General features: G+C 42.9%; 1 protein-coding gene across 10 annotated transcripts in view; it reads right to left on the reverse strand.

Moving 5' to 3' along the window:
• Positions 1-6,102: 6,102 nt before the first annotated feature.
• LOC118155310 (uncharacterized protein C22orf42-like) overlaps positions 6,103-22,985 on the reverse strand; it is a 37,422-nt gene continuing 20,539 nt past the window's right edge. For 5 of the 10 annotated variants that reach the window (XM_078332962.1, XM_078332956.1, XM_078332965.1 and 2 more), the window contains 6 exons: positions 22,855-22,923; positions 22,392-22,416; positions 16,960-17,006; positions 11,616-11,695; positions 8,314-10,854; positions 6,103-6,887 (listed from right to left, as the gene is read on the reverse strand). In XM_078332962.1, the coding sequence (XP_078189088.1) occupies positions 22,397-22,416; positions 22,855-22,923 (89 nt within the window). In that variant the 3' untranslated portion in view covers positions 6,103-6,887; positions 8,314-10,854; positions 11,616-11,695; positions 16,960-17,006; positions 22,392-22,396. Of the gene's footprint in view, positions 6,888-8,313; positions 10,855-11,615; positions 11,696-15,946; positions 16,282-16,959; positions 17,007-22,391; positions 22,417-22,854; positions 22,924-22,985 lie in introns of those variants that run through there. The other 5 variants (XM_078332957.1, XM_078332966.1, XM_078332960.1 and 2 more) reach the window with 5 other exon arrangements.

Consider the following 22,985-nt stretch of genomic DNA (forward strand, 5'->3'; position numbering starts at 1 on the left):
CTTGAAAATTCACAATAGAAAGAGTAATCCATAATGCTGACTAAGACATTTAGTTAATAATGTGTAAATATTGGTTTATTAACCATAACAAATGCACCATACTGACATGTCAATTACAGGGGAAATGGAGGAAAGGAGCATGTGCTAATTTCAGTAACTGCTCTATTTTTTTGCTGATGTAAACCTTATCCAAATAATAGTGTCTATTAATTAAAGAGTCATTTGGCAACACTATTTTAGGGGCAGATCTATTGCAGCAAATGTTTAACAATCAGTTAATGTCTAAACAGGAGCTTCAGATGTGTTTCACTACCAAATGTGAACTAAAGCTGAGCTGTGAATGTATCTTTATGTGTTTGAAACATTACTGATTGAATACTAAATTAAAATTTTCTCACATGAATAACAATATGGTTTAGCATTTTTATTGATTTATTTTAAATATGCGACTTTGGAACAAATGCAATCATTATTTTTGAATCAACATAAGGGCTGGGTATCCACAGTGCCATTAGCTCACCGTCTGCATGTGCACCTGTGCTTGGTCGGGGGCTCTTTCTTGACTTGCTGCTGGTCTAGGCTGTATAGATTCTTGAAGGAGGAAAATGCTTTCCTCCTCAAATTCATCAGCTAAGAACATGGGAAATGCACTCACAGTAAAGAGAGCTACTGATAATTTGTTGGCAGAAGACCAGAGGAAACAGACCATAATTGATGCAGAGCTCAAACGGTGGATCCCACTGCACTGACTCCCCAACACAGCCTCTGAGCCAATGCTGGGCTTTTGGAAGATCTTGGGTTCTCACGTGCACTTGAAACACCTAAGGGAATGGTTGTGTGGAAAATGCCTTTATGATGAGACGGTCCAGAAAGGCAGCTGAGCAGAGTGACTGAGCATGAGGGCTGGGGTCTGAGGGCCTGGGCTCAATCCCACTTAGAGCCACGAGAATGGTAGAACATCCTGCAACCCCTCTGCCTCCAATTCTTTACACTGCTGTCTAAACACTTTAATCCGGCTGACTGGTTAGCATGATGAGGCCAAAGATCATTGAACAGTTAAAGCTTTAGAAAAAGTGGCTGATTCTTCAATGCTTCATGATTCCTCCATCATTAAATGCCTGGGAGAAGAAGCTACACACTTGACAGTGGGTGACCAGAGAGGGGACATGGATGCTCCAGGGCAGGGGAGGGTGGACGTTGGCTTTTCTTCATTTGCCTGTGTGGGAGGCTTTACAGTGCACCAATAGTACATGTGATTATCTTCTCTGATGCCCACATCAGTTCTGAGGGTGGGCAGAGTAGGAGCTGTGGCCTGCACTTCATAGTTGGAAAAAATTCTTTTAAAGGCATGTCTTTCCAGTCACCACACTACTGTGTGATGCACCTGGAGCAGAAGCGGACCTGAGGTCTTGGGGCCAGAGATATCTTCACACTCCAGACCTCCAGATCATGCTCTAGACCCCCCAAAACATGAACTCCCCTGACTCTCAAGACATCCTGACCCAAGGTTTCTGTGGGAGGGCTGATGTCCTGGAATAGATGCCTGAGCCCAGATAACAGTTTGGACACAAGACCTGGCCTCTGTCTCTTCCTTTCCATCCCAGACTCCAAACAGGATGTGGTTTATCTCAAATGAAGCCCCTTGGAAAGACGAGGGTGATTCAAATAAGGGCAATCCTTCCATAGCAGCATCATAGTCAGCTGCCACGGGCTACACGTTTCCAATAATCAGTGGGCTACAAAAGACCCCTGCAGCTAACCGACCCCTAACTGTATTAGGCTTTGTAACATCCAACTTTTTTAGAAAGCAACATTCTAAACTGTCACATGACCACTTCACTTCCCTCCACTTGACCAACCCTGGGTGAGCAGCTAATGCCCTTTTCTGATAAGGGGCGCCTAGGCTGGAGTGTCAGTGGCTTGATGAACTCAGTTTATAAAGCTTCCCGTCTGACTTACTATTGATCTGAGCCACTGTCTGTGCAGCTAAACTAAGGCCTGGCTGAGGATAGGCAGTGACTGCACCAGCACAGAGTGGACCTTTCTTCCTGTTCATTTCTTCCAAATGAAAGGTCAGCATCTTCAGACTCCTATTTCATCCTGAGCCCTGCAGGGACAATGCAGATCCCTTCTCCTCTTAGAGGGAACCCTCCACAGCTACAGCCTGGAGACCCCACCCGAGTACTGTCCCTGAGGACCACCCAGGTCCTATTTCTAACCAAATGGACATTCCTCTAACCTGAGGGCTCTGTCTCTTCTCACTACTCTCCCCAGCAGCACCCTAAACAGTAGGGATCCTGTCCTCATTTCACCACATTTATATCCATATCAAAACCCCAGTCTTTCCTTTACAAAACAAAAATGTGGCACACATACACCATGGAATACTGTGCATCCATATAAAAGAGTGAGTTCTTGTCCTTTGCAGGGACATAGATAAAGCTGGAAGCCATCATCCTCAGCAAACTAACATAGGAACAGAAAACCAAACACCACATGTTCTCACTCATAAGTGGGAGTTGAACAGTAAGAACACATGGACAAAGGGAGGAGAACATCACACACTGGGGCCTGTCAGGGGTAGGGGGCAAGGGGAGGAAGAGCATTAGGACAAATACTTAATGCATGTTGGGCTTAAAATCTAGATGACAGGTTGATAGGTGCAGCAAACCACCATGGCACATATATACCTGTGTAACTAACCTGCACATTCTGTACATGTACCTCAAACTCAAAGGAAAATTAAAAAAACAAACCTCGGAATCAAGATTGCTAACATATTGTGTTGGATTTTGGCAACAGTATTCGAAAGAGTTTGACTTTTAATTCACCTTTCTTGTCATGTCTTTTACAGGATTTGCTATGATGATTTTCCCAGTTAAAAGAGAGCAGTGTGAGCGTGTTCTTGTACATACAAAATTGAAGTTACTTCTATTTAAAAGATAGACTCCCAGGGAGACAATAAGGATGGACGTTTGCACGATGGAAAGATATTATTTGCATTCGTTTTTAGGTGATGGTTGTTTTACCTGTGGCACAGTGCATATATATGACATGCACAGACTGCTGCCTTCTTACAAACACTGTGTTACCAGCACCCAGATGTAAATCTCCTGGCAGTCCCTCTTCAGCTAATTTCCAGGCAGTAACCCCGGGAGATACCTACTCTGATCTTGATCAATGTATTTTAAATTTATTTTTAAACATCATAAAAACGCAAACCTACAGCATGGACTCTTTTGTTTCTGATTGAAAATTATATGTGAATATGTGAATTTCACCCATGTTCCACATGATGAAACATCTGTTATTTTGTACTGCTGAGTCAGTGTATAACATTGTAGAAAGTTGGCACAACTAGTTCACACCTCCGTGTTTTTTACATTCACTGTTTCTCATGATGGTTGCTTGAAACAAGTCTTTTGTAAAGTTCCCCAGGTGGACAACAACATCCTTGGCTCATACATGTCTCTTGAACATAGGTGGCAGGAGTGGGACTATAGGGTCACAGGTGCTGATAACTGTGGTACACACTAGAAAACCGTTTATCAAAATGGTTGAAACTAAGTATGTTCCCAGAGTAACATGACAGTTCAAGTTCCTCCACATCCTCACCACCCTTTGCATTTTTGTCTCCAATAACATGCCTATTTTGGTGGGTGTAAGAATAAGAATCTAGTTTCAATGTGTTCCCTGCTAATGACTTGGGATTTAGTGCATTTTTATGTGCTGAACTTGCTGAGGTTTCTAGGATTCTGATAAGTCACATAACCTTATGAACTCCTGAATGACTATTTAAGGTGCTTTGTTAGAAGAAGGATCCAACAGGCAGAATTGCAGAGGGATATGGAACAATGGAAAGATATTAGCAAGGACAATCTAGATTTCAGAAAAAAAATAGAAAAGACAGATAAAATGGAAATGTCACTAAAAATGGACAAATATGACAACAAAGCAATTTAGAGAAGGCAGAATGTGGATGAATAAAAGTCACATGAACACATGTTCTGATCCACCTGAGGTGAAAGAAACCCCTGTGGAGTCCAGCAGGTCTGTGTGGAAGGAGCTGCCTGGAACAGCAGAGAGCAAAGCAAAAGGGCTTGGGGGGAGCAAAATGGGAGTGGCAGGAGCTGCCAAAGCCCCCTCAGCAGGAAGCCAGGGAGAGGGTTTGGAGATCAGCCAGCCAGGGGCAGAGGCAGGCAAAACCTATAGGTTCCTGTGGATGCCCTAGAATTGTGCAGTTACTTCTGAGTGAGGCATGAAACCAGTGAGTGTTGAGCAGACAACTAATGTTGCAATTTTAAAAATAAAAATAAAACAAATTTCCAGTCAGGCTGTGGAGCTTCAGAAGCTCTTACTCACAACTGGGATATTGATAAGGTCAGCCATCCAGCAGGATGTCCCTCAGCACATAGTAACATTAAGTGTGCACCCTCAATGTGGCTAGTCCACTGTGGTTCAGAGATGGAGGGAAATGCACAGAAGGAAGTCCTCACTGGTAACGTGTTATCGGCAGCAACCCGGCGGCTCAGCACAAGGGTTTATAACTAAATAGCTTACACAATGCTGACCTGTTGGAGGTAATGGAAATGGTTCATATGCACATATGGATGAAATTAAATGTTTAAGCCTGAGTTTAAATCTCATAAAAAATAAACAATAAACCAGATGAGGTCTAAAGAGGAAAACTTATTTGCTTAAAAAATAGAAACACACTATGAATTCTTTAAGTATGTGTAGAGATGATTTAGAGGTTGAAGTGGAACCATATGATTTACACTAGAGTTGGTGACTCAGAGATGGAGGAAAACATGATTCGAAATGGTTATAAAAAAATATGAAGGAGAGGCCTTTAGGTGGCTGATGAGAGTGTTAATAGTGAGTAAACTCTGTGCTTCTGGGTCCCAGGAAAAACTGACAGTGCCACACATGCTCTGCTGGCACAGCTGGAAGGAACAAGTGACCTCCCTTAAACCCAGGTCCCTTTTATTTAGAATTCCTGGCTGCCCTAGCCCCTCTTTGACATTGTGAGCAGCTTCAGAAAGGAGGATCAGGACAGCCAAGGCGCTCCACCTGAGATTCCCTGGTGTGTCAGAGGCAGGAAGGCTTTGGGGTCTGAGGGAAGTGTGGGACAGTGAGTGACACTCCTGAGATGGCCTCCCCCAGCTGGAAAATGACTCAGAGCCTCCATGGGAGTTTTGTCATCAGGGAGCCCACTGGGTAGATTTGGGTGGCAACACTGACCTGCTAGGACACACCTTCACCCCACCGGGTCAGCTGTGAGAACTCAGGGCTGAGGGTCCCAGAAAGAGGCAAGTCGAAGTTCTTACTTAAATGCAGTGGCTCTGCTCCCATGAAGGTTTTGGGAAATGTAAGGTGGCTTCGGAAAGCTGAGGCTCCACAGCAGTGTCAGGAAGCAGAGTGGCATCTGAACCATCCCCAGGGCTCCTGTCTTTACCCTCCTCACTCACTGCACAGAGGAGGGGGCACCTCACCTGGGGACAGGGATCCACAGTTGGCTCTGCTCCACACACCCGCCCTCCTCACTATGCTGATTCTGACCCACAGTCCCTCCCCTCTGTCCAATTTAGGGTCTGTGGCCCAGGCCGGGTCAACTCAGCCACCCTCAGCATCTGAAGATTCAATGCCACAGCTGTCTGCACTGAGGACAGCAACAACACTGGCAACGTTGACAGCTGGAGCCAACACGACATATTCTTAACATGTACACACTGAACATTTTCTGTCACTGCACTTTGTAAGTCATATTCTAAAGGGGACTTTGGCTATGCCAGATAGTTACAATATTTATGTAGACCAATGCTTTTTTCTCAAGATCAGTATTTTTGTGTCCTAAAACAACTATACAGATATGCATATGTGTGTGTATATATATATATATATATATATATATATATATATATATACCATATACATAACTGTATACATATGTGTATGTGCATATATATAAAACTGTGTGCATATACATATACACATGTATATAGTTGTATATATACACATACACACATATATGTTCATATAAAAAACATTTGAATTATATCTCAAAGTTCTGCTAAAAACATGAATGGCTTGATATTCTAGTGCTAAGGAAGGGATGGCTTTATTTAAAACATAGTTTCCAGTAGATTTCTTTAAAAATATTATAGCAGGGATTTCCAGATCACCCCCACTCCCACCTTTTTATAATTTTTGACTATTTTCCAGAGTCGTGAATCCAATGATGTGAAGGTGGAAGAAAGCATTTAGAAAGCAAGTAGGTACATGAAAGCTGGTGTCGGATGAGGCAGAGTGGGGAGACACTCCTTTAAATGGAAGCCTCTGGAACCTGGAGAAAGCAATGGTGAGGTGGGCAACCTTCCTGCAGAGCTACCAGAGGCATGCATGAAGCCCCAGCAGTGGATGACCCAGGCATGGATGATGCCCATCTGTGGATGATGCCCCATAAGTGGATGCCCCAGCAGTGGATGATGCCCCAGGCATGGACGATGCCCCAGGCATGGATGATGCTGCAGCAGTGGACGATGCTCCAGGCATGGATGATGCCCCAGCAGTGGATGGTGCCCATCTGTGGATGAAGCCCCAGCTGTGGATGATGCCCATCTGTGGATGATGCTGCAGCAGTGGATGATGCCCCAGGCATGGATGCCCCAGCAGTGGATGATGCCCATCTGTGGATGATGCCACAGCAGTGGATGCCCCAGGCATGGATGCCCTATCAGTGGATGATGCCCCAGCTGTGGATGATGCCCATCTGTGGATGATGCCCCTGATGTCCCAGCCATGGATGATTCAGCTGTGGATGATGCCCCAGCCATGGATGAAAGCCAACAGTTGCTTTCAAGAAAAGTCTAGTACCTAAGTCATTACTGAGATTTATCAAGAAAAAAGGGAAATCACAAAATTAATATCCGAAATTAATAGGAAGACAAACACAGAGAGAGCAGAGATTATGAAACAATGAGTGGACATTATAAATACATAACTTGTTTTAAAGCAACGTTTTGTTTCACTTTGGCTGGTGTCCATATGCTGCAGTAGCCAGCCAATAGTGAGAGTCTCCTCATGAAGGAGGCTTGGGTTGAGGCTGAGGGTCTTTAACCTGCATGCACAAGAGAGTTGCCATGAGGGGATGGAAACCAGGCTACCAACCAAGTGCTGCAGAGAGTTCCTACCTGTCCCTCTCCTCACCATTTTCAGCTGGCCGGGTTTGAGCATTTTAGGGCTTGGGAAGATACTACTACATCTACTAAAAGACATCATGGATGCTTATTTGCTTTGGCCAGCTGCTGAGCAAATTAACTTCACAACTGAAGTGGGCCGCACTGGCCCGTGTGGTCCCCCACTCCTCTTAGAATTTGTGAGCTTGGGGTCTGCTGGAGGGTGGACGGTGGGAGGAGGGGGAAGATCAGGAAAATAACTGGTATTAGGCTGAATACGTGGATAATGAAATAACCTGTACAGCAAACGCTCATGACACACATTTACGTATGTACCAAACCTGCTCATCCTGCACAGGTTCCCCTGAACTTAAAAATTAAACAAAAAAGGATCTGTGAGCCCACCCAAACACCTGGGGATCTTTGTGCTTTTCACACTGATGACTACACCGATCTGTGGGGAGATGTACCTGTAACTGCCCTGGGTTGTGTGACCATGGAGGCCACTTTATAATGATGGGCAGTGTCTGGGACTTCCTTAGGGCTTATATACGCATGCTGGACTCCCTGCATAGTGGTGAACACCCCACGACTGAGAGCATGCCAGTAGTTGCCAGTGTCAGCACTGGCCCACACTCCTGGATTTTTGTTTTCACTTTTTCATTCAGGAACTCAGAAGCTGGGGCCACTCCCTGGCCCTTCAGGTTCTCCACCTGAGCTGTGAGGATAATAAACCAGACCCAGGGATGGCTCTGGTGAGGGTGGAGGAGTCACTGTACAGACAGAGTAGAGTGGGGCTGGATTTTATTCTTTCAAAGTGGACACTGGAGAATGGGCTGTGTAAATGGGATATCTCTCCTGAGAAAACACACAGCCTCACCTGCACAGAAGCACACACATTCACATCACATGATGCAGCTTCACACAAGACACCAACAATCCTCAAGCACCCAACTCAGTACCAGCCAAAAGGGAGCACAGCTGCTGCCTCAAAATTTGGCCATTTTTCCCTGGGGAAACTCAGGTTTCTAAAAATCACTTTCACTATGCTTATTCCCATCACAATCCCAGAATCAGGGTGGCACTGCACATTGAAACCAGCTTTTTTTCTTGACAATAACTCCAGAATACTTACCAGAGTCACACTTCCGATGGAACACCGGCACTACCTGCAACACAGAAACAAAGCTTTATGAGGGGCACGTTGTGCTGTGGATTGTTTGCAAAAGGGTCTGTTTCTCTCAATAAATACTGAAAACCTGATCACAAACTAAGTCATCTGCTACAGTAATCAAAACAGCATGGTACTGGTACCGAAACAGAGATGTAGACCAATGGAACAGGAGAGAGGTTCATTGGATGGGACAGAATGGGCGGCCACAGAAGCCTGGGATAGATTTTATGTCCCCACAACACAGCGGTGAGCACACTTCATGGCATGCTGATGCTTACTGAATGGTACAACTGAGGACTGGGTGATTCTGTTTGATTGTATCTGTTTTTATTCCAAGAGGCTAAATAACATGCTCTATGGAAGCATGATCCTTCAAATGCACTCATCTATCCTTTCAGTAATTTTTCACTCCCTCAGCCAAGAGCTTCTCCATCTGGGTTTCTGCAACACCAATCTCAAACCCATAAAACAATGGGTAACAGCAACCCTGTTAAGCTCACAGGCCCAGCTGTGGAAGCAAACTTCACTTTATGGCAAGTCTACTTTGCCACTACAGGCAGTGCAGCATGTTAGTTTACAGATTAGCCTTTGGTGTTAGAGAGATCCAGCTGTGGGTGTGTCCTGTGAATAATTTACTTAACTGAGACTCACATTCCTCATCTGTATAATGAATAGAACCAAACGAATTATGCCTCAAAGTGATTGTGATGCTTCAAAAAGGCAACATAGAGAAGTGACCATATAGTATCCAAGACCCAAATTTATATCAGTTATCCTTTACATTTTAATAACTTAAGCAGCTGTTATCAAGTACAGTCATGTGGTATAGTGACATTTTGATCAAGAATTACTTACATGGCTGGGGTCAGATAGGTGTACACAAACGTACTGGACTGCATCATCAGATTAAAACAAAATTTTTGGTTAAAAATTTTAAGTAAGACGTTATACAATTGAAAGACTAACCACAGTGATAGAATTTTTAGGGAGAGATAAAACTAAAAGTGTACAAAAATTTGGAGAAATGTCTCCTCACCTATGCTGCTACAGAGGCATGAATTAGCATCACCATTTTGAAAAATATTTGGCACTATTCATGACAATAAAAGATATGTTCCCTTCTAACAATCTACTTCACAGAAATGAGTGTCAGTATTATTCCAAAGCCAGTTACACTTACAAACATGAATGAATTTCAAATCATAATGTGAGGGAAAAAGCCAGACACCAAGAATCACATATTGACTTATTCTATGTATGACAGTCCAAACCTGGAGAGGTCTAAACAAGTCATTAGCAGTCAGAGCAGGTCCCTTAAGGAAGAAGATAATTAAAGGAGGAGGGAAACTTCAGGGAGGAACCAGGGATGTCTGCACTTGTGCCATCTCACCCTCTCAGATGTCAGGGTCCCAAAAGAGGGTGCTGGCAATATTTAGGTGGTTCAAACGTCTCATGAAGAAAAGCAAATGACAGCAGCAAACTCAGTTCTTTAATGAAGTGCCCCAGACTGGATAGAGGGTGCCCACTTAGTTTTGCATCTTATGTAAAATGAGGATCCTCCAAAGATAAAAATGTCATCCATAGCATAGCATGAACAGAATTATGTGCTATCAGCATATTTTATCCTATGGAGTTTCCTGCACAACTTTTAGCAATCTGTGAATAAAAGGTCCAGAACTTAACTTATAAATATCAACTTAGAGAACAACAGAAGCCTAATTTTTGAACACGGGAAATAGTGTAATGCCATCTTCTGTGAGAAAGAACTCCTGGTTTCCCCAAAAATTAGGGAACTGGAGAGAAAGAAGCCTCATCTCAGAATCTGTGGTAGGGGTGGGAAGTGGAGGCTACAAATGTGCTCAAGGTCAGACTCCTCTGCCTTCCCAGGAGACTGGAGATGTACCAGTGAGCCCAGAGTGAACATTCACTCTGCCACCCACCCCTGGGAGATCCCTTTAAACCCACAGAGAGGACAGAAACATAAACGTGCTATAACAAGTCTTAAAAGTTCAGAGGGTGATTATCAATTTGCCCTTAGCACACAGCAGAGCTTTTTCTCTAAGTTCAAGTAAATGCCTGTGAGAAAGATGTTCCCAGATTCTTTCCTTCCCTTACAGATAACACTCAATGCCCAGCCCTACATCCCTTGTGCATAATCCCAAGGAGTGCTGATTAATCCAAACCAAAGGTTTTGATGTTTCATTTGGCAGAAAAGAGCAGGCATAGTGCAGAGATCATCTCTAATGAACACAGCACCCTAACAGCCCAGAGACACAGTTCCAACCTTTATGACAACAAACTTTGAAAAGAGCAAAACAAACCGCGTACAAATTTTCATTTTCTTTCTGATTCCATACCCCCTGCTTCAGCCCTTCAAGCAGCAAGGATAACCTCAAGGTGAAGACTCTTAGGAACGCTTTCCCATTAGGTCCTACCTGGAAAGTAGTTCCCTACCTTGGGGGTCATCTTCGTTGAGTTTGAAGACACTCCCCAGAAGCCAGCCTTTAGAAACAAAAACATCAGGACAAGTCACTAGAAAGAGTGACTCACCCACTCCTCTTCCAGCAGCTAAAGCCATGCGGCCTCACACATCATTCCCTGGTCTTTGTTCTGAGTTGATAAACCTTCCTATAGCCTCTCTGGCTGAAGTTCTATATTGGCCAAATCACTTTCTCTCAGGAGATCCCCAATCCTCCTTGCCAGCGGGATCCCAGAATCAGGTTTCTATACACTCAAGTGGCAAGTTGGTCCCTCAGGATGTGAGTTACTTCATGGTACTTACTTTTCACCCTTTCCTGGGATGTTCTTCACAATTATACAAAAGAAAACATTATGAGGCTGAGACTGTGGTGCACTTCACATAGATCTGTTATTCCCTCAGCAAGGGTAGAAAACAAGAAGTGGCACAATGGCTGAGCCATAGGTCAACATCCCCAAAACCATGAGGATGCTTATGGAAAAATAAAGTCTTTATTCACAGAATTCATCTTTAAAGTTGATTCAATGGGCAAACACACAAGGCTTAATCCAAGGAAAATGTGTTTAGGAAAGTGCCTCTGCATTACAGCTGATAATGGATGCTGTCATTTGAAAACCTCCCAGTGTATTGCATGTTGTGAAAATATTCCCACTGAATTTCACCCCCACAAAGAGAATTGCATACACTGTACATAATGTACATTTTCAAATTTTCATATCCAAATTAATTGAGAAGAAATCACAAAAGCAAAATTTCTTTAAAAGACAAAGAAAAGGAATCTTACATAGAGGTCTTCCTCCTCCAGATCTTCTTTCTCTGTCCATGGTCTGAGTCTGACCATGCTCACCTGGTCATTTGAAGACACTGGAAGTACACAGAGGAAAGCTCAGCACCCTGATCGTTGGTAGCTGTGAGTTACTCAGGGAGCTTTGATGGATGTGGGGTATGGAGGTGGGTGATCATCAAGCATGGATTGAGTTGCTGCTGGGCTGTCCCTCTGGGTGGAAGAGGGCTGGCAAGGGAGGGCAGCAGGTAAAAGATCTCTGCCTCATACTAGAGGCATCATGCAGCAACACAAGAGTCAACCAAAAAGGGAAATTCAAATGCACACTAAGGTTCAACGGAAGAGGCCTTTCTGCCTCTCACACATTTTGAAGCTCTTTTAAACAACAGCATATTCAAGACTACATCAGTACTGTAGGACCCAATCATGCTGGTGCTACATTTAGCATCAGTTTTAAAGATGCATAATAAAAACCTGGGTCTACCCAGTCCCTTATCTGAACCCACTTTCTTCTATTGATTCCAGGTTTTTAAACCCAACCAAGTGACAATCAAAAAATCTTGAAATCTTCCTTATGACCTGGATCCCCGACCTTCTCCCACTTTCTGTTGTCCTGTCTTTCTCAACGGAAGAAATTGACATTTTGCATGTATTAATGTCTTATGTCTCCCTAAAACATGTAAAAACCAAACTGTAGCCCGATCACCTTGGATATGTGTACTCAGGACCTCCTGGGGTTGTGTCACTAGCATGTCTTTAACCTTGGCAAATTAAAATTCTAAACTGATTGAGACTGGTTTTAGATAACCTTTTGGTTTGCAATGTGTAATCATAGTGAGGTTTAATTTTTAGAAGAGGACACTAGGGATTTATTGTGTCAAACAGAAATAACAATATTTGTTTATGTGATTTATGTCCCAAGAACATTTTTCCATTTATGAATTCACATGAAGGGAAATGGCTGTCACATAAATGGCTGTTGCTGCATTTCTGTTTTTTAGAATTTTTAATCCTTGAATAAAAGCTAAGTTGATCAAACAGATGGATTCAATTCTAGGCAAAACAAGTCTATTTTAGTTACGTACCAAACTTTTGTTATAGTCAATGATGGAAGAATTGGAAACATTGAAATTATACTCTATAAAACAACCAGTGCTAATCATATAAATAGTTCCTTCTTCAGTCCACCTTTCCTTTGTCATGCAGGTGGAGTAATTGCCTATGGAGGATACCTATGCTTTTTTGCTGTGTTGTCATTGTGTCTAATGAATGTAGTTTGCAGAATTTGATCATTTCTAGGTCTTGTGGTGATAAGAGTTTTCAATTATCTCAAAAATATCTCAGTCATCTTATTTGTTTGGGGGCAACTGCTGAGGAATGTCCCCAGCACTGAAAAAAGTTTCTCAATATTTCTAAGTACTGCTTCCTAATATTCAGAACGTGCACTTGACCCTGTTGTCAGAGGTATCTGGGGCAGCTCTGTAGTATTCACACAAATGGCTGTGCCATATCCTGCAGTTACATTCTCTGTTGTCTGCCCTAAGTCACGTGACTGCTGTAGTCATCTTGGAATCATAGACAGTGTTTGGGATCTCTGCAGACTCATGTGTGAGGGAACCAACTTACAGCTACCCATGATAGTAGGGTTGAGAGCCATCCTCCTCAGGGTAATAACTGCAGTTCCACAATTCATTATCAATTCAGCTTTAGAGCTATAACCCTAGGTTCATATCTTGCCTCCTTCCTTTAGGGGCTTAAAAGCATGGACACATTCATTAGCCCTTCGGTTTCTCCATCCAAGGAGTGTGTGGATAGTAAACAATCACTGTTTAGGTGAACTCTGTAGTGAGGATTGAACGGGTTTATTAAAATAAAGTGTATATTGTAGATCTTCAGAATGGTAAATTAAAAAAGAACTGACTTGCTTGATATCTCAAAGCTTAACACATTCCAGACCTGCATACAAACCCAAGAGATAAGCTCCCAAGTCAGGGGTGATGCCATAATGCACAACTGCTCTGTCCAAAAATAGTCATTTCAACTTAACTCTAACCTTGGGACAGAAGAATGAGATATGAGTATCAAAAATGCTTTTGGTGACATCCTGATTCCATACAGTAGCTACTTCTGAAAAAAAGAAAATTTTAAGTGCATGTTGTCTACAAAATGAGCCACTGACCTGATAAAAAAATCATCAGAGACCTGGTCAAATGGAATGAACACCAATTTACTTGGGGAGAATTATCTACCATATTGGAAGGTTCCAAGCATGTGATATCATATCCTGTATGATTTCTTTCTCTTAAATGAAAAGTGGCTCAAACTGAGGCTGTTGCCAAGTTATGGAGATGACCGTAGCTTAGCCTTGGCAAAGTGCTCTGGATAGTGTCACGAGAGACCTGATTTGTGCATTCCTTCCTTCTGAGGAGGGTAATAGGTTGGGTGAAAGCATATTATTCATATCTCTGTACATAGGGAATTTTAAATAATCCACAAAAGTATGTTTAAAACTGTTTTGGTAGGTAAACTGGCCTAGACACAGATATTATCAGTATGTATTTGGGAAAACTTGTGATATGAGTAGAAGTAACACGCTCTCAAATACTGTGAACTAAATATACATTTAGGGTGATGAAAGGAGGAAAGCCATGGGAATAGCAACATTAGGTTTCTTTCTTGTGTGTTTTCCTTCACATTTCCACATTCCAGATTCACTTCAGATTCTGAAGTCTAGAGTTTAAAAAATAATTGATGGTGGAAAGACAGAAGCACAAGAGACGTCCCTATATTCTTTCAGTCAACACAAAGAGGGAAGTCAGGTATGCAGAATCTAATCAGAAATACTGCATTTTACTCTATGAAAAAATAATAAACATACAATAGCATGACCAAAGAATTAAAACTATACATGATGGAATAAGTAGGTGAAGTATTTCCTGAACAACCTTACTACATCAATTGGAACGACACCATTCAGTAGGTGAATATAAATAGACCTTCAGGGTAACAATATACCTGAGAAGATAGGTATGAAGCTGAGAACTTCTTTCACATTCTGCATAAGGAAAATCGGAGATAGTCTACAATAATGCTATTCATGCTAATGAGTTCAGCAAAATTGCAGCGTACAAGCTTAACATTCAAACGGCAGTTGTGTTAATATGCACTCAATATCAACAATCCAATAGCAACATCACAAATGTAATTCCATGGATAATAACCTGTGAAATCATTAGATACTTAGAATCTAACCAATGAGATGAAATACTCGTAACCTGGTAAGAACAGAAAGTGACTGAAATGAAGTAGAGAAGGTACAAATAAATGAAAAGGCATCCTGTATTCACAGACAGGAAAGCAAACCCTGACTAATACACAATACTACAAAATGATCCAAAGACGCACAACTACTATCAAACTGGTAACAACCATCTGTGCAGAAATAGAAAAGATAACCCAACATTTTTTTTTTGAATTCTTATATGTCTCAAATAATAATAATGTTGTAAAAGAGTAGGGTTGGAAGATACGCATTCATGAGATTGAAATCTATGTGAGGAAAAGAAACAGAAATTCAGAAAGCAGGGTCTTAGCATGGGTGCACCCGTAAGTACTGGAGATATGGAATAGAGAGCCCAAAATTCAATGCATGCATACAGTCAACTGATCTTCAACAAAGGTGCTGAGAATGCACAATGGGAAAACGAAGGCCTCTTTAACAAATGATGGTAAAACTCCATATTCTCATTTAAATAATGAAATTGAGCAGTGTGCTCAAGGGTGTGCTTCTTCCTCCATTGACAAGACACTGGAGCTTTGCAATGACCCTAGAGCAAATCTTCATCCTGTCCCCCATTCCCAGAGAGAGCCCTTGATAGCAGGAGTAAACAGCAAGAACAGACAAATGAATGTGCTGCCATGAAACCTAACAGTTCAGAAGGTGAGGATCAATTTCTCCCAAGCATCTGGGCACACTGTGGATGACTTGTTGTCTCCAGGATAAAGTAACTGCCATGACAGAACTGTGTCCCAAACCAAAAGCTTTAACATTTTGCAGTGGCAGAGGCAGAAAAGAGGTATCCTCAGAAAGACCATATTTAAATAATAAAGCAAGAACAGGGGACACAAGAAAAAAAAGAAGAGGTGATCACAGACAGGTTACTCACACTTCTCACCACTATGACATTAAACTCTTGACAAGAACAAACTTCATCCATGTTTTCTTTTTCTTCTCTTTCTACATGCTCACTCAGCCTCCCAAGCAGCAGGCAGAAGCTGAAGGCTCCTGGGAACCTGCTTTATTAGATTCCACCTGTAATCTTGTTGCCTACCTGGAAAGGTGTCTTCTTTGCTGTTGAGATTTTCCAGAATCCACTCTTTAGAACCACCAATAGCAGAGTAAGTCAGAGAGGTGAACTCACTTCTATTCCAGCTGAAGCCACGTCGGCTCACATAACAACCCCTGGCTGGTCCTCTGGATTCACATGCATTCATACAGTCCCTCTGATCATAGTTATACACTTGCAAAATTATTTGCTCTCACTAGACCCCCAATATTCTTTAACCAGAACCCAGAATCAGGTTTCTACATATTAAAACCAGCAAGTTTGTTCCACAGCAAGTGAGCTACTTCCGGGTACATACTATAAATAGCAAGTGATGAACTCTGCAATTATACAAAAGAAGATGCTATGAGGATAGGATTAATTCTTCTGCACCCCCACCCCCACTCCCACAGATCTGTCAGTCTCTTGATGACTTCAGGAAACTAGTTGTAAGACAATGGTTAAGTCAAAGGCCAAGAATCAAACATGCTAGAATAGAGGACACCTGTGGAAAAGACAAGACCTTTTCCCACAGAATTTATCTAGAAGTTGATTTACATTGGCAAACACACCATGCCTAAACCAAAGAGGAAAACTGGTGTTGAAGAAATTCCTCTGCATTACAATTGATAATGAATGCTGTCATCTAAAAACATTCTAATATATCACGTATCTGATAGGAAGACACTCCCATTGAATTCCAACCCCAAAAAGAGAATTGGACAAGTCAGACATAATGTGCCTTCTCAGATTATCACAATTAACAGAAAGAAAGAAATCAGAAAAGAAACAATTCTCTTTTCATTTTGTTTTCTTTTAAAGTTAAGGTTCCAGGATGCATGTGCAGGACTGTGCAGGTTTATTACACAGGTAAACATGTGCTATGGTGCTTTGCTGCATGTATCAACCCATCACCTAGGTTTAAGCCCTGCATCCATTAGCTATTTATTCTGATGCTCTCCCTCTCCAATCCCCATCTGACAGGGCATTCTTTAGAGAACAGAAAAGGGGGTTCTTACCTCGCCATCATCCTCAGAAGTGATGCTCCTGCAATCCTCAGGAGGAGCTGGAGGGAGACAGGTAAAAGTCAGTACTCTGGTGGCTGGAGACCGTAACTCAGGGAGCTTTGCTGGGTGTGGCATATGGAGTGTGGGACTGAAGATTCTGAGACCATCTCAGAGAAACAACTATGTTCAAATAGTACCATGAGGGAGTTTCACCAGATATCTTTCATCTTAGAAAATGCCAAGACCTAATAATACTCTCGCATTCCCAATTCCCAAAAGATATCAACCAATCAAAAAGCAAGGCTTAGATGTTTGCTGTGACATAGGCAGGAAAAACTGGTCTCCTGGGAAAAGTATCATTAAATACCAGAGCAAGAAACGATGGTTACAAAAGCAGCCCACAAAGCCCATGGACATACATCCTCTCATCTCTATCTTATTAAAATACAACAGACATAAGTCAGACCTCTACAGCTATTTTTTTTTTGGTTCTGGCTTCATAGCCCCCTTCCTAGGTTCCAAAGCTACAGGTGTAACCCAACAGCTCCCAGAAATACTCCTAGGGTATCATTTTTGTTTTTGTTTGTTTGAGACAGAGTCTTGCTCACCAGGCACTAGGCTGGAGTACAGTGGTGGAATCTCAGCTGACTGCAACATCTGCCTCCTGGTTTCAAGCAATTCTCCTGCCTCAGCCTCCTGAGTAGCTGGGACTACAGGCACACACCACCATGCTCAGCTAATTTTTGTAGCTTTAGTAGAGACGGAGTTTCACCATGTTGCCCAGGATGGTCTTGATATCTTGACCTTGTGATCCGCCCACCTCAGCCTCCCAAAGTGCTGGGATTAATGGCCTGAGCCACTGCACCCGGCCTAGGGTATAATGTTCTACCTGCAGAAATTGTCCTACTGCAGCTTTCCTCATGGATGGTGTCCACTGGCCAATCTTTAGAGACACAAATCTCAGCAAGAAGTTATTTCAGAGTGACTCTCCCACTCTCCTACTCCAGGTGAGGTCACACTGGATTACACCAGATCACCCTGAGCTTTCCTCCATGTTCTCAGACTCTCTCTAGGCTCTGTGGAGCCAGAGGTCTTCAACAAGGCATTGCTTACACTTTCCAGCCTTCAAGTAAGAAAGAGAAGCTGAAGGAATCACCTTTCCATTTTTCCTTCCACTGGCCCATTATAGGTCTCACCTCCAATCCCACAAACCTGAGATCCCAACTTTGATGTGCACGCTTTGAGTGACATGAGTCCAACAATCAGACCCTGGGCCAGGCTCACAAAATACATGCAAGACAGCATTCTGTGGGGATGGAAATGCTCTCTGATGTACAGCTGCTGGGCCATTGCATGGTGGCTGTTGTGATGAGGTTTTGAGTATTTCATTGTATATATTTGTTTATTTAACTATGAAGAGGCATGTATATGACTGAGAAGCACACTAGATGGGATGGCTCCAGAGATCCAGACATGAGGAAGACCTGACTCCCCTCTCCTGGTGTTTTTTGCAGAATCATTTGCTACTCTGATCCTACCACACATTTACGGTTACTTCCTGGGCATATGCACAAGGGCCTGTCACTGTGTGGGGCTGAGGATATGACAGTGAGGACAACATCCAGGTCAAGAGGGATTCCAGCAGGGATGCGCTTGCACTCAGTGGAAGAGCATGGCCCTGCACACCCTGTCTAGACTAGATCAGGGCAGCAGGAGCAGAGGGGTGGGGGTGTCTCACTGTCCTCAGGAGCTCACCCTCATCTCCAGAGACCCTGACTCAGAAGCTGGGCAGGCTCCAGGATGAGTGTGTGGCTCAACAGGCTGAACAGGCTGAGAAGAAAACCTTTCCACACCTGCACTAGATCCCAGCCCAGGGACCTAGAGCTCATCCCAGGGGTGTGGTCGTTAAAACATCCATGGGGCCTAAAGTGTCCATCCCACGACTGAACTCTGGGGTTAGGACAAATGAGGAAAGCACAGTCACTGCCCTGCTAGTAAATACCGATAGCCAGGGTTCCTCTATTCACCTGTGGGAAGACTCAGACTTTGAGACAGAAGATTTTAAACCATCTCCAAAATAAGTGGAAACTGAGATGTTATGGACTGCACAGAAGAGTTGCAAGGATGACCTGGAGTCTGGGATCAGTCCCCAGCCCTTTGCTGAGATCACCCTGCATTGGAACTCATGTCCCTTCCCACCTGCCCTGATACTTTGGAGCACTGCAGTTGCCCAGGTCAAGAGCTGGAAGACTCTGTCCAGTTGAAAAGCATTTCTGGGCCAGAAGACCCCTGGCCAACAGGGTCTACTGAAGAATCATTCCTCAAAAGATTTCCAGAAGAGGTGAAAAATAAAAACTTGTCTGTCTCAGCCCCAGGAAGATCAGGCCTGGGACCTCTCTGTGTCTGGTCTGACCCTGAGGTCCATTCCTACTGACTCGTGTCCTGTCTGTTCTGTGTCAGAAAAATGGGGACCTGATTCCTGTTCTGCCTCTCTGCAATGACACTCTGCTGGTATCATTGCCATCATCGCACAAAGAGATGGAGAAGACATAGGTTAGGAAGGAAGCTCCTTTCTCAAATATTTAGGGTGATGTTCACACCAAGCTTTCGACAGAGAGGAAAGCAAAGTCCTACTCATTCCTCCCCAGAAGGGGTCTCATATCCTGCCTGGGCCCTGGTGATGATGCTGAACTGATGCCCCTAACATTGCAGCCTTGACATTCTCTTTTAACAATGTCCCAATCTTCCATCCAAGTACCAAAAGAGAGCCCGCATAGCCAAATCAATTCTAAGCAAAAAGAACACAGCGGGGGGCATCACACTACTGGATTTCAAACTATACTACAAGGCTACAGTAATCAAAACAGCATGGTACTGGTACCAAAACAGAGATATAGACCAATGCAACAAAACAGAGGCACCGGAGGCAACACAACATATCTACAACTATACAATCTTTGATAAACCTGACAAAAACAAGCAATGGGGCAAGGATTCCATGTTTAACAAATGGTGTTGGGAAAACTGGCTAGCCATGTGCAGAAAGCAGAAACTGGACCCCTTCCTGACACCTTACACTAAAATTAACTCCAGATGGATTAAAGACTTAAACATAAGACCTGGCACGATAAAAACCCTAGAAGGAAATCTAGGCAAAACTATCCAGGACATAGGAGTAGGCAAGGACTTCATGAACAAAACACCAAAAGCATTGGCAACAAAAGCCAAAATAGACAAATGGGACCTAATCAAACTCCACAGCTTCTGCACGGCAAAAGAAACAGTCACTAGAGTGAATCGGCAACCAACAGAATGGGAAAACATTTTTGCAGTTTACCCATCTGACAAAGGGCTGATATCCAGAATTTACAAAGAACTCAAACAGATTTACAAGCCCATTCAAAAGTGGGCAAAGGATATAAACCGACACTTTATGAAAGAAGACATATATGAGGCCAACAATCATATGAAAAAATGCTCATCATCACTGGTCATCAGAGAGATGCAAATCAAAACCACATTGAGATACCATCTCACGCCAGTTAGAATGGCAATCATTAAAAAATCTGGAGACAACAGATGCTGGAGAGGATGTGGAGAAAAAGGAACACTTTTACACTGTTGGTGGGAGTGTAAATTAGTCCAACCATTGTGGAAGACGGTGTGGCGATTCCTCAAGGCCTTAGAAATAGAAATTCCATTTGACCCAGCAATCCCATTACTGGGTATATACCTAAAGGACTATAAATCATTCTACTACAAGGACACATGAACACGAATGTTCATTGCAGCACTGTTTACAATAGCAAAGACCTGGAATCAACCCAAATGCCCATTGATGATAGACTGGATTGGGAAAATGTGGCACATATACACCATGGAATATTATGCAGCAATCAGAAATGAGTTCGTGTCATTTGTAGGGACATGGATGAATCTGGAGAACATCATTCTCAGCAAACTGACACAAGAACAGAAAATGAAACTCTGCATATTCTCACTCATAGGCGGGTGATGAAAAATGAGAACACATGGACACAGAAAGGGGAGTACTAAACACTGGGGTCTATTGCGGGGAAAAGGGGAGGGCCAGTGGGAGGGGGAGGTGGGGAGGGATAGCCTGGGGAGAAACACCAAATGTGGGTGAAGGGGTGAAAGCAAACAGAACACACTGCCATGTGTGTACCTATGCAACTGTATTGCATGTTCTGCACATGTACCCCAAAACCTAAAATGCAATAAAAAAATAAGAAAAAAAAAAGAAAAACAATGTCCCAAATGTCCTCATTGTTTCCCCTCTGATCCTCTAAATCTGTTCCCCTTCAGGTCTAGCACGAGGCTCTCCCTTGCTCTCTCCCATGGAGCCCACTAAGCAGGTGTCCATGAATTCTGAGAACCTCAATGTTGGTAACACTGATATTTTCCTTGACTCACACACAGCAGCGCCCCTGCAGCACCAATGGGAAGCTTCATCTAGAGATTAAAGATGTCTAGGACAATCTGGTCATGAGAAAAATCACTTCTGGGGTGAACAAGTGACATTGCACAATCAAACAGTTTCATTCTTTTGTTCCATTGGGAAAATACACATACAGGACAATCAAATTTTACTGAAAAGCAATGCATCTCCACAGAATGAATGCTCCAAAAAAAACCCTCAACCCATCATGTGGTCAACTTGACATTCATCATGACTTAAAGCAGCTACCTTGGCTCTCTGTGTGTGAAGGTTTTCAGAAGGAAACAAAAACCTATTTCAACAGTAGCATCAATAGGGCATGATGGAGATTCTCCTGTCTCAGAGCTGAGTTCTTCATGGAGACATCTGTTTCTCACAGCACACCCAAGATCCTCACACCTATCAGGAACCTGAAACTAGGGAGGTTCTCCAGACAAAAGCAGGCAAAAAAATCCCCCGACTTATCACTTAGATTTGTCATTAGGAAGAAAGTGATATTAGAATATGTACAATGTTAGAGAGGGAACAATACACACTGTGGGAAAAGTGGACAGGAGAACATCAGAATAAAAAGCTAATGTATGTGGGGCTTAATACCTAGGTGATGGGTTGACAGGTGCAGCAAACCATGCCACACTTTTAGCTATGTAACAAAGCTGCATATCCTGCACATGTATCTCAATAATTAAACTCAAATTTAAATTAAAAAAGAAATTGCCAGAGAAGGCAAATCTAGAGAAACAGAAAGTAGCTTAGTGGTTGCCGAGGGCCAGGATGTGGGCCTTGGGAAAAAAGAGAAGTGACTACTAATGACTATAGGGTTTCTCTGAGGGGGAATGAAAAGATTCTAAACTTAGATTGCGACAATGGCTGCACAACCCTGTAAATATAGTAAAAACACTACATCGCCCACTTTAAATAAGTGAATTGTTTTGCATGTCAACTGTGTGACAATAAAGCAATTTAAAAGAAAAAGAATACTTACGGAGGTCATTTGGGGCTGTCATGTCCTGCAACGAGAAAAAGACACAAAACATTGTAAGCATCATATCATGCTGGGTGCTGCTGGTGCAGGTCTTTTCACATGGTGACATTAGAAAACCACAAGTCACTGGCCCCCAAATGAAGCATAGAAGATGCTTCTGGAAAAGACAGTGGGGTGTTTTGAAAATTTAGCAAGTGGCCATGTCAGCTGGCAAATACCAAATAATTTTTCAAGAAGAATATGTTGCTACTGAGAAATATGCCCACGACCATACTGTAAGTTATGCCATCTATTGACTGACATGGTCAATCAGGCCTCAGTTGGTAAGAAACTCCACTGACTGGTCACTAGAGTCCATGATAACAGGTCTGATTCACAATGGCAGTCAAAAATGATATTCACTTGATATTCCAGAGGCCCCAGAAATAAAAATTTCTCTTCAGGACAAAGAAATGCATCTTACCACATAAAGGGGGCATCTCATCGTCTTCAATGTCTTCTAAGATGAGGTCCTGTAGGACCTCAACAGGACCTAAAAGAACACAGAGTGACAGTCAGTGCATTGGTGCTGCTGAGGAATCTCACAAGGAGCTT

Source organism: Callithrix jacchus, chromosome 7, assembly GCF_049354715.1.
Source record: "Callithrix jacchus isolate 240 chromosome 7, calJac240_pri, whole genome shotgun sequence".
NCBI lineage: Eukaryota > Metazoa > Chordata > Mammalia > Primates > Cebidae > Callithrix > Callithrix jacchus.